The sequence below is a fragment of the Pleurodeles waltl genome, chromosome 1_2 (genome assembly GCF_031143425.1).
Source record: "Pleurodeles waltl isolate 20211129_DDA chromosome 1_2, aPleWal1.hap1.20221129, whole genome shotgun sequence".
Taxonomy (NCBI): domain Eukaryota; kingdom Metazoa; phylum Chordata; class Amphibia; order Caudata; family Salamandridae; genus Pleurodeles; species Pleurodeles waltl.
This window is the reverse complement of record NC_090437.1, coordinates 1023128037-1023139323: the sequence shown is the minus strand read 5'-3', so window position 1 is coordinate 1023139323 and position 11287 is coordinate 1023128037. Positions and strand designations below refer to the sequence as shown.

The 11287-nt window shown below is 42.3% G+C and overlaps 1 protein-coding gene across 2 annotated transcripts in view; it reads left to right on the top strand.

Moving 5' to 3' along the window:
- The first annotated feature begins 1411 nt into the window (after nt 1–1411).
- The window catches only part of UBE2K (ubiquitin conjugating enzyme E2 K), a 164450-nt gene continuing 154574 nt past the window's right edge, over nt 1412–11287 (top strand). The window contains exon 1 of one of the 2 annotated variants that reach the window (XM_069202022.1): nt 1412–1629. In XM_069202022.1, coding sequence (XP_069058123.1) covers nt 1567–1629 — 63 coding nt within the window. In that variant the 5' untranslated portion in view covers nt 1412–1566. The remainder of the gene's footprint in view (nt 1630–11287) is intronic. The other variant, XM_069202025.1, reaches the window with a different exon arrangement.

Sequence of the window (11287 nt, the reverse complement as noted above, 5' to 3'; positions counted from 1 at the left end):
GGAATTGTTGCAAAGTTTGAGGCTCATTAAGTGAGGGGGGGTGTCAGGAATCTTCATGTATTAGTGAGGATTTTTTATGGTTTGTGTATTGTTTTTTATAGTAATAAATTTGATGACTACAAGCCTGTCCTAATAAAGTGGCCTTTTATGCTATACAGGTTTTTGTCAGGATGCTAACTGCAGGATGTGGGCCCGTGGGTAAGCAAAGGCCACAATCTCTGGGCAACTTCGAGCAATTCGGTCAGGGCGAATGGTAGGGGGTCAGGGATAGGCTGTGAGGGACGTGGGGCTTAGGTATAGGTATAGATATTGATGTGTAGCCTGAGCAGCCTTTTTGTTGTATCCATTTTGGGAGGGACGTTGCGGGGCAATTAGTTGTTAGGTCCACCCATCCACCCTAGATAATATTTTCACCAATGTTGTTTGTTGCTAAGGCTTACAAGGTAGTACTTCTTTCCTCAGGGTGGTAGGAGAGTCAATTGTGGGAGCTATCACCACTCGGAGGGAGGGGGGACTGAGAAGAAGGTGAAGAGGAGTTTGTTGGAGAAAGGGAGTTCGTTTGGAAATGATTGGTAGGAAGGGTGAAACATAGATTTGGTAATGCTAGGGAAGGTCTGCGAATGGAAGATGAAAAAGATGATGTTGTGGGGATATTAAGTTAATTTGTTCTGGGGAACTGTTGCAAAGTGTAGGAGTCTTTAAGGGAGGGGGGTGCCTGGAAACTTTATGTATTATTGATGATTCTTTCTGGTTCATGTATTTGATAATAATTAATTTGATGACTACAAGAGTGTTCTAATAAAGTATCCTTTAAAATTATAAGGCTTAAGTATGGATTCTTATTCAGTGATGTCACAAGCCCTCCAACTTTTTGACACAATATGTGTACTTTTCGAGGGATTGTCTGGGGCGGGTAATGGATGCACGCCGTATTTTGCAATTGAAACAAATCAACCCATTTCCCACAATTTAATAAAACCAGCATTTTTGTACACTTTCACTTTCGATATTATAGAGCTTTCCCAGACCAAGGATGATGACGCGAACCTGGCCCTCATACCCACACTTATACATTTTCAGCTTTCTAGCGAAGCGTCTAAGGACTCTAGGGAATGGGTGCCGGACCTTTTGTGCAGCGGGGCTTCTACCGCGGTCTGACAACAACAGACCTACTAGCGATTCGATTATGATGCGGTAGAAGCCCCATCGCGCTCGAAAGCGAGGCCTGTCCGAGTTCTCTACCTGCGACGCCCGCCATCACAGTCCCCATCATCGTCCGGCCTCCGTAGACCAACCCTCCTCTCCTGTGTAAGCACCTCCCCTACCAGTCTAGGCCGCCCCTCACGATCTACGGCGCCGGTGGAGACGCCGCACATGAGTGTCGTTGTGACAGGCAGCAGTGCGCATGCGCGGTCGCCATTTTGGCGGCTGAATAGTAGTCGGGGCGGATAATAGAGCGGCGGAGCCAGGGCCCGCACATTGCACCGGGCGCGGGACGGACAACGGCAACCGGGCCATAGCGAGCAGGAGGAGGGGCGAGAGGAGGAGCAGCGCCCGGCGCCAGACATGGCCAACATCGCCGTCCAGAGGATCAAGCGCGAGTTTAAGGAAGTGCTCAAGAGCGAGGAGGTAAGTGCTGACAGCTCGCGAGCCCACGGGGAAACTACTTGACCTCCTCTCGCAGTGACACCTTGCGTGGTCTCACGGCCAGCCTTTCTGGGAGACATCCTGCATGTAACGATACCCTGCTTCTCGGGCATCCTACTTCCCCTTCCATGGGAGAGACCTAATGTGGAGGAGAAATTAACTCCCCCACCCTCTCGTAGGTAAACATCCTGAACTCACCCCGCAGAGATCTTCTGTTGAACCACATTAGGTGTGAGTACTTTGTAAGTCGTGTGTTCTGCGCATTTTGGTACTTGCCGTTTCACTTTGTGATTCAGAAATCCCCTTCTAGTAGTACCTTGCTTAAAAAAAATAATGAATGGAATAAGTGGCTCTGCCGACATCTGGCAATCTAAGCTCTCTAGCCCCGAGATCCGTCTCCCACGCACGTGGAGTTCCCCTTGTCCCTTTGGCCCGTGGTTCCCCGTGTTTCATCACGTGCCCCGAGACAGACCGTAGTGTGTTGGATGGGCGTTGTGGTAGTCAGAGGCTATGCTTTGACAGGAAGGCTTTTGACACGTGTGTGCAGAGCCCACACTCCCAGTCGCCCCAGAGATCTTCGAAGATGCTTGCAGCACGGATAGGTTATTTAACAGTACGTAGATCCCTGGCTTTGAGAAAGGCAGAGCTGGTGTTGGTCTTGGAAACATGGGGTTATGAGCTGAAAATGGCTGATATGTTTTCTGCGGCGACCAATAAGTGCATTGACTCGTTATGTAGAAGGGCGGGTCGCACCGGTTTCTTGTAAAGGTTCGGGCATGCAAGTGCTCAGAATTGGGGATAAAGTTAGAAATTAGGTTGGATGAAGGGTTTATTATTCTGCTTTGCAAATTGAGTAGCCGTATTAGAACGTTCAGTGCAGTAGAACTAACTCGCTCTAAGATCACTTGATGAAAGTGATCAGCTTTAAAAATGAGTTGTTTGAGCACCTATTTTATCCCACCGTGCCAGGAAGCTGCATGCTTGGATACAGGATGAGTTGTAAATACAGGATTAATTATATTTCCTGATGCGGCCAGTTTGAACGCTAGGTGTGCGAGCTTGACATGTCCTTCCCAATGTAGGCTCATGTTAAATAAAGTGTTTGGTGGGTACAGGTATGCAAAGTCTTCATCTTCACTGCTTACTTAAGGTCGTTCTGAGTCTTGGTGGCAGTGTAAGATAAGGAGCGACACCTGCTGCGGGTGCGATGGATGTGGTGGGTGTGTGCACGGCGCTGCTCGTGAGGTGGATCTCATGTGTATTGTGAGTATGTGGAAGTTCAGTCGATGATTGACGTAGGCTGGTCCTTGATCATGCAGAGGTTTGTTAGGTGTGTGAGGTTCTTGAAATGGCATCTTTTCTGGATAGGTAACCAGTGGTGGTTTCTGAGGGCTGGGAGTGATGTGGATCTGTTTGGGGGAGTCCAGGATGAGTCTGGCTGTGGCATTCTGTATGGCCTGTAATCTTTTGAGGAGCTGGGTGGATATGCCGGCATATAGTGTTACCGTAGTCACCAGCAGTAGTCGAGGTGGCTGGTAACAAGGGCCTGAGTGACTGTATTTCTGGAGTTAACTAGGATCCATCTTAAGATTCTACGGATTGTGCGAAGGGTATGGATTTGTTGTTTCATGGTCAGTTCACTGTCGAGGAAGATGTCTAGATTGCATGCATGGTCTGTGAATGTGGGTGTTTGTCTGGGTTCTGCTGGCCCTCAGCTGTGGTCCCATATGGATGTCCTTCCAGAAAATCTGAACTTCTGTCTTGTTGAGTTTAAGGCAGTTGTGTCTCAAAGTTGGCTACGTTGGCCATGGTGTTGCAGAAGTTTATTCTTGTGGTGGAGGGATTTTCGGTTAGTGAGAAGATAAGTAGAGTGTCGTCTGCGTAAGAAATTATGTTGAGTCAGTGGGATCTGATGATGCCTGCGAGGGTGGTCATGTAGGTGTTGAACAAGATAAGGGCTGAGAGATGACCCTTGGGATACACCTCATAAGATGTCCTTGGGATCAGAGGTGAAGGGAGACAGCTGGATGCTGTGTGTGTGTGTCCTGTGAGGAAGAATTCGATCCACTTGAGGGCATTTTGCTGAACGCTGATGTTGTAGAGTCTGTTGATGAGGGTGTGGTAGGAAATGGTGTTGAAAGCAGCAGAGTGGACGAGCAGGATCAGGGCAACCGTCTTCCCCTGGTCGAAGAGGGTTCTGATGTCGTTTGTGGCAGCGAACGGGGCTGAATTTTATGTTTACCATTCTTTGTTCTCTTGGCTTTGTGTTATAAACTATATATAAATTTGCACAGTGGCAGAAGTAACTACATAAACTCACATACAGTGGTTATGTTGGTTGCAATTTAAGTGTATAGCCTTCAGTTATTTGTCATTAGTATGATGAATCAGCACAAAAGGATTTCCGGGTTTGGTAAATCCAGATTCTATCTTCTGGGAACAGTCTACAACTTCACTTTACTCATTCACCTGGTTAATTCAGTCTCTCTCTACTCTACAACACCCCATTACTATTGGAATGAATAAAGCACCAACACGTTAGTCTTATTTCATCATATTATGTTCTCTGAAAATGTCCACGTTTTCCTTCTTTCTGCAACTTAGGAATCAGAATTTCTCACTTTAAATGTTCCATTCTGCCTTTGACTGCTTTTGAAGCCTCCACATTCTTCCTTTTAACTTCAGCCATCAAGTATTCAGTCTTGTCACATTCTCATGTTCTTACATCATTGTCCATTCTGCTAGCCAATGTATTTAAATCCATTATTTAATTGTATTATTCAACTTTAATTTCTCCTTGATACCAGTCGCTTCTGTGACGATCCGATTTCCAGCTAGTCTTGCCGTAATGCAGTCGCTTTGTTCTGTTATTCTGCCACATGTGACCCTCTATTTAGCTTTGTCACAGTTCTTTCTTGTTGCGCAGGGCCTTGCTGTGTGGCGGCATATCTTTTTAGCTTGTACTTGAGTTGGAGTCAAGTCTCTTCAGTACACGAGCTCACAGGGACCTTCATGCACAAATCTGATATATATTTTTTTTTGTGTGACAAGATACAAAGATCATGCTTCCCTGTTACATTCCATGCAAGTTAGTCCATAGCTGGCTTGCACTGATCCAATGTATATGTTGTTGTTATTCATTACAAGTCCACAGAATAATTGGTCTACGTGTCTTGCACAGTTCAAAGCCTAATACAACTGCCTGTCCACCACATCAATTGCTGAACAATTAAAACTGCCCGTTACTGTCAGCAGGCATTGGTGCAGGATAGCTCCCAAGACTCTGTGGGGTAACTTCTTTTCAGGTTTTAGCTTAACAGAAAATCTTTCTGCAAATAGTAATGGTGGCAGCAGAGTAAGTGCTGTATTACACAAGTAAGGAAACTCGCCCAGTTGCCTAAACAATAATTGGGTACCTGTGGTCTAGCAGCTGCACACCCTAAACAAACAATTATGGAGTATGGTACCAGTAATGAGCTATGGTAGAAAATGGTGCCCAAGTGGTATCTACTCCCTGCTACCATAGGGTGTATGATGATCACACACTGAAATACAATCACTAAATTATAAATGATTCAGAAGCACCTAACACAAAGTTCAATATACAAGAGTCCATCAGCTTAGTATTGCCAAAAGAATCCTGAAGTACTTATTCTAAACATTAGTAATTGCAATAAATCAAGCCGTGATGTCGTCACTCATCAGTTTAGAGGAAACGTGATGATGTATGTTGCTCTTCGCAAATATGCCAGTAGAGCTCTTACAGTTTGAAGTTGGGGAAATTGAGTGGCAGTCATGTGGTTTAGTAAGCTGTTCTTTTCATTGACTAGTTTATTGTATATTAATATAAGGAAAACTTGGGTCTTGAGTTGTATCTAAATTCGGATGTAAATAAAACTAAGGCGAATTGAATATGCACAATAAGGGCAGTGAGTCTTTCAGATATTTATAACACATGGTACGTTTTGGAGATTGCATTGAGTGAAGCATAGCAGGCAGAATGATGACCTCAGCTGTACTCCTTGGTTTTTGCCTTTGAGAAACCCATTCGTCACTTCCATGCTGCTCCCCCATGGTACCTGTTGGATAGTTAGCTACAGGGTTTATAGTGATACGAGGCATCAACATCATCTTGTGCTTCAACTTAATGCCTTTGCCTTAAGCATGTATGATCTTTCACCATGGACCTCATTACATGATGGCAAGATGTTATAGGGGGAACCTTGAGTTGCTATAACTTGTGAATACGGATGTGGAATTAGTGTTCTATGTCTTAGCCAATTTATACATTTTAAAAACTGATTTAATCACACATCATCTCGTAGATTATGATTGACAAGTAGACATTCACAGAGCAGAAGTACATATTGTTCTGAGAGAGACAACCTTGTACAGAAGTAATGAATCGAAAAAAATGAGTATATTTGGTTGGTAGGAGTGTTGGCATGATCTGCGACCAGTAGTTGATGCTGCTTTTGATATAAGGTGAGGGTGGGTGTTGAAAGAGGCAGAGCAGTTATGAAATTTGTACTTTGTGAAGTCTTGAAGAGAGCTGATGACAGGTCTAGAAGTACAACATAAACAGCTATGAAAAGTAATTGCTTCTATAGGATTGCATAGCGCTATCATGTATATAATAAACGTTATTTGTTGACTAGTAAGCTATATGACTGAGAAAGAATAAGTTATTGGCAATATATGGTCATGACAGTCACAGACATAAATCCTCCTAGCCGTAAGGCTATTTCAGACCGCAAAATACAAATCAGCAGTTTAAATGCATTATAAAGAATCACCTCGAATTCACCCAGAATTGCATTTGCTTTAATATAGTTTTCTTCTTGTACATATTTAAATGTCACCGAATAGGCATATAACTTACACGTATTTAACAATAGAACAGGGATAGTATTTAAAATAAAAACAGAGTTTAAACACACACTCTTTTTTTTTTTGACATGGGGTGGTGGACACTGATTTCACCCAAATGATTTTTTCTTGCAAAGATTGCTAATTAAATTAAATATATGCAATTCATCTGTCTTTACCTTGAAGGCATTTCAGGAAGATGGCGATCTCTAAGACATTTGCAGTTCTTAGTACTACACATTATTTGTTTATGATGCATTTATTCTGTTAATTTCCATTTTGTTGTCTCTAACAACTGTATGTCTAGGGGATATATATTCTTACCTATCTGTAAGGTTGCATCCCATTCATTTTTTTTTTTTTTTATGGCACATGTACTACACAGCCCAAACGCTTTGTTTTGCGACACATTGAGGCTTCCCAGGAACATAAAGAGGCTCTTGGAGACTGTCTATTGCTTACCATTATTTGGATTTCTTTGTCACTAATTTGCCTGCTTCTTATTGGTGTCCCAGAATTGTCAGTTTTTATTTGTCCCTCCCATGGTGCATTGCCTCGTTACTATCTCTTTGGTTGGCTTCTGTGCTTCTACTGCTTGCTTTTTGAGCGTTACTTGTCTCTTCTGTTTCAGCCACTCCATGAGACTGCATGTATTTTCCAGCTTGTTTCTGCTTGTGTACTTCTCTTACCCTGAAGTTCTGTTGCTCTCTTCCCCCCCGTTTCCTTTGAGCCCCTTCCCATGTTGCTTTGCCGTTCTCTCCACCATCCCCTTGTGTTGCTTTGCCTCCACCCTACATTCTTCTGTGTTGCTTCCGATCCCCGACTGCTCTTTGGAAATAAAATAAAAAAAATCTTTTGCACGTTTTATTTTCTTTTTAGTTACCAATCCAACTCAGGTTGGTAATTAAAAATAAATCAAGCATTGGCAAAGCCAACGGGTCTCACCTAGGCAAGAGTTATTGGCTTTGCCAATGTGTTTTAGCCATGTTGTAAACCAGCGTGGCTGATGTTCAGCATTGCTAAAAGTTACTGGCGTAGAGGATAGTGGTGTGATGCAGGGTAGAGTGGCGCGGAATGGAGTGGCACAAGGTAGGGGAGTAGGGTGGAGTGGCGCAGGTTGGAGTGGCATAGAGTGTAATAGCGTAGAGTACAGCGGATTGATGTCGAGCAGACGTCGAAAAATCAAAAAAGTTTTAATAGACCTGCAGGTCGTGTAGCTGGACTAATCTACTCAACCTAACGGTGATGTACTTGACCCGGAAACGGGTCTCAAATTGTGCGATCCTAGGCAAAAATTGTATTTTACAGTCACCTTTTTCTTCATTTTCACGAGTACATCTTCAAATATGTGAGATCAACATTCCTGCTGTAAAAAAAAAAAAAAAAATCCTCTTTTGTTTGATTAAATACATAAAACGTTTGCTCCATGTATAATAAATCTAGCCCACATATAGGGTGCGCATGATCCATGCATGACTTGCCTCTTAGTTTAGTGATAGCTTTACCATCAGGGCAGGAGTGTTTCTCAGTTTATTTTTAAACACTCACTTTTAATAAATATGTTACTAAAGCATGATGTGGTAGCGCACTGTCATTTACAGGCAGTAAATTTCAGAGAAATGTCCAAAAATCTTCCCACTAACTTGCACCTTTACTGATAAAACTATATAGTGTGTTAACAATAATCTATGAACATTGGGTTTTAGAAAACATGTATAATTTGCACATCACCAAGTAAAGTGTTCTGACTTTTTTTTTCATTCTATTAAAATATTTTTTTCATTGCACAGAAGTAGAAAAAATGGTCTTTCACAGCTACTGAAATATATTTTTAAATGTTTGTAAAATTGACTTAGTTATATAAATGTTGTGTGTTAAGAAAAACCTCATACCAAAAGCCTTTCCTTTCACATAGGTCAGACAGTTCACCTTACAAAATCCTGGAACACTGCAGTCACAAGGAAAAGTATTTGCATTGCAAGAAGACAAACCGACTTTTGACTTCTGTCTCTGAACACAGAGCAAATGTGAGAAGAATAAGATTTAAAGGCATCTTCGTTGCTAATTCAGTTTCTGGCTGAACAGAACACATGTTCTTTGTCCACTTGCCAGAAGGGTTGAGTGGAATCTAAAAAATAGCTGGACCTCATAAAATAAAACTGAGTGAGTGATCGAGTAGATTTTTCGAGCCCTGTAGAGTGCAGGGGCCTAGAGTTGAATGTTAGAGTAAAGTGCATTGGCGTGGAGCAGTGGTTCCCAACCTTTTGACTTCTGTGGACCCCCACTTTATCATTACTGGAACCCGGGGACCCTCACTGAATCATAGTTAGAATCCGGGGACTTCCCTAAATCTGTAAATCTTATTTAATTTTCTAAGCAGTCGTGGACTCCCTGAGAAGGCTTTGCGGCCCCTCGCCTACAGGTTGGGAACCACTGGCGTGGAGTGTATTGTTAGAGTGGACTAGCGTAGAGTGGAGTTGTGCAGAGTAGATTGTGGCCTAGACTTGAGTGTGGTGTAGAGTGCATTGGCATAAAGTCGAGTGGTACAGGGTAGATTAGAAAGGCGTTGAGTGGTGTAAAGTGAAGTGGTGCAGAGTAGAGTGCAGTGGTCTGGAGTGGTGCACAGTGGAGTGGCATTGAGCGGGGGTATTCATGGTAAGGTATTGCACTGCCATTACAGCCTACACATTTTCAATTGAAATGACCATTATATTTGCACAGACATAGTTTTATTAATAAAACTGTACAGTTCACAGACAAAAATGTGTGGGAATTGCACCGCCTGGTGTAATGATTTGTTTTGATCATATTAAAGTATGTTTCAAGCATACTTCAGACATAACAGAAAATGTGCTTCATTTGTGTTCTTAATTCTGGATATATTCTGAAGAGCTTACACAGTTCATTTAAATGTTGTTGTGTGCTAGAAGAAATCTCGTCCCTAACACCAATGTCTAGCAAGACTGTCATATAAATCCTCACTTGGAAGTTTGGGAAAGAAAAGTAAACCAGAGCAGAGGAAGACCGCATCTGACATTTAACCTTGGCAAATGTGACAAGATAAGAACAAGATTTACAGGCCTGCTTACAGAAAGGGTGCACTTTGAAGAAAACTGTAAATAAGGTTTAGGCAAGGGAAGGTACAAGCTCAAGCTGGACGGCCTAAAACAAATAAAGCCAGCAGATACAAAGCAAGAAAATGTGAGCTACAAAACCAGTGGCAAGCATCAGGCAGAAGGTGTTCCTCGGCCAGCTTGCCGTCTTTACCAAACCAGATGGCTCTGCTGTCTGGCAGGCTGTGACCTGAAAAGTGCCCTTATCCTCTTTTAGGCAAGTATGTGTCTGGTGTGTGCACCTACAAAATCACACAGGTGGTGGCCACGTCAAAGGTTTGGTTTTTCAACTTTAGGCTGCACGTCATCGTGGATGCTGTGCAGCTTGACTAAAAACCATTGGTAAGACCTGTAGCTCACAAAAGTGAGACCTGTTAATTGGCTTTGCCAGCACTTGTTTACTTCCGGATTTGATGGCTGGCAAAGCATGAGATGCTGCTTGCCAATGTCACGAATGTGAGAGGGAGCTTCATCTCATCTGGATAGGAAAGGCTCTACTATTCGTACAAAATCAGAGATAACAGTTTAAGAAATGATGAATAGAAAGTCTGGCATGGGTATGGTAGCAGGTTTTCTCAGTGACAGAAAGCTCCTTCCTCACATTTGGCCCAGTGCTGGTGAGGAAGGTGAGATCAACCAGTTTGTTTTCATTGATGCTTTAATAGTTGTAGCTGTGGTAGTTTTAGAGGCAAGCTGTGATGTTGTGTGTACCCCACAAAGAATTGACACTGAATAACATTATCATGCAAGTGTTTACCTGGCAGTTACAACCAACCTTTTGAAGTCATGTAAGTGTCATGAGTGGTTGTTTTCATTGAGGTTAAAATAACTTTCCCTTGGTTTCTAGAGCGTACATCATTGTCAGAGGTTTCATTGAAATGTTTTACATTACAAAGAGGTTGCTGACAAAAAGCAAATGTCCGCAATGATCGCGTTGGGTGCTATTGAATGACATAAGGCTCTGAAGTTGCAGTCGGCAATACTTTTCAGGCATTCAGTAAAATAAATACTTCAGCTTTGACCTACACATTTTGATTACCTCACTACTGGCATTCATTTTTTTTTTTCTTTTATAATATTCATGTAATTTCTTGGACAAACATTCGTTTTATCTGGATCAACCTGCACAAGTGAGTTCTGTTTTTTTTTTTTTTCAGGATTCAAAGGTATAGTTGCCTAAGAATGTCTCCTGAATAGCTTGTTAGAATAATAATGATTGATAGGTAAAACTCGCGTCAGTTGAAAGGTGCTTGAATAAGTGGAGAATACATTTTAGTTATTAATGATTGAGAACATTTATTAATTGGATGTAATTCGTGTTTTGTTCTGCAAAAGTCTAAATTCCTGCAAACAAAAGTAGATACAGTCAAGTTTCTTGTATTTAGGCACCTGTGCCCACTCTAATAACCAGAAATTGGAAGCGGGGGAGGTGTTTATCCTTGTGTGCCCCATCTGTTTAGTTACCTTTCTTTACCTGCCTGCCTGAACCAGTGGATTCCATAAGTAGCATGTACAGTAGGAAGTTTGTTACTCACAAAAGCTTAAGCAGCTTATCGCAGAAGGTGTTATATACTGGTACTGTGGCAATATTTACCACCTGCTTGTGTCTACGTTCTTTAAATCCTGAACAAGGAATTATTTGCTAATTGCACATGTAT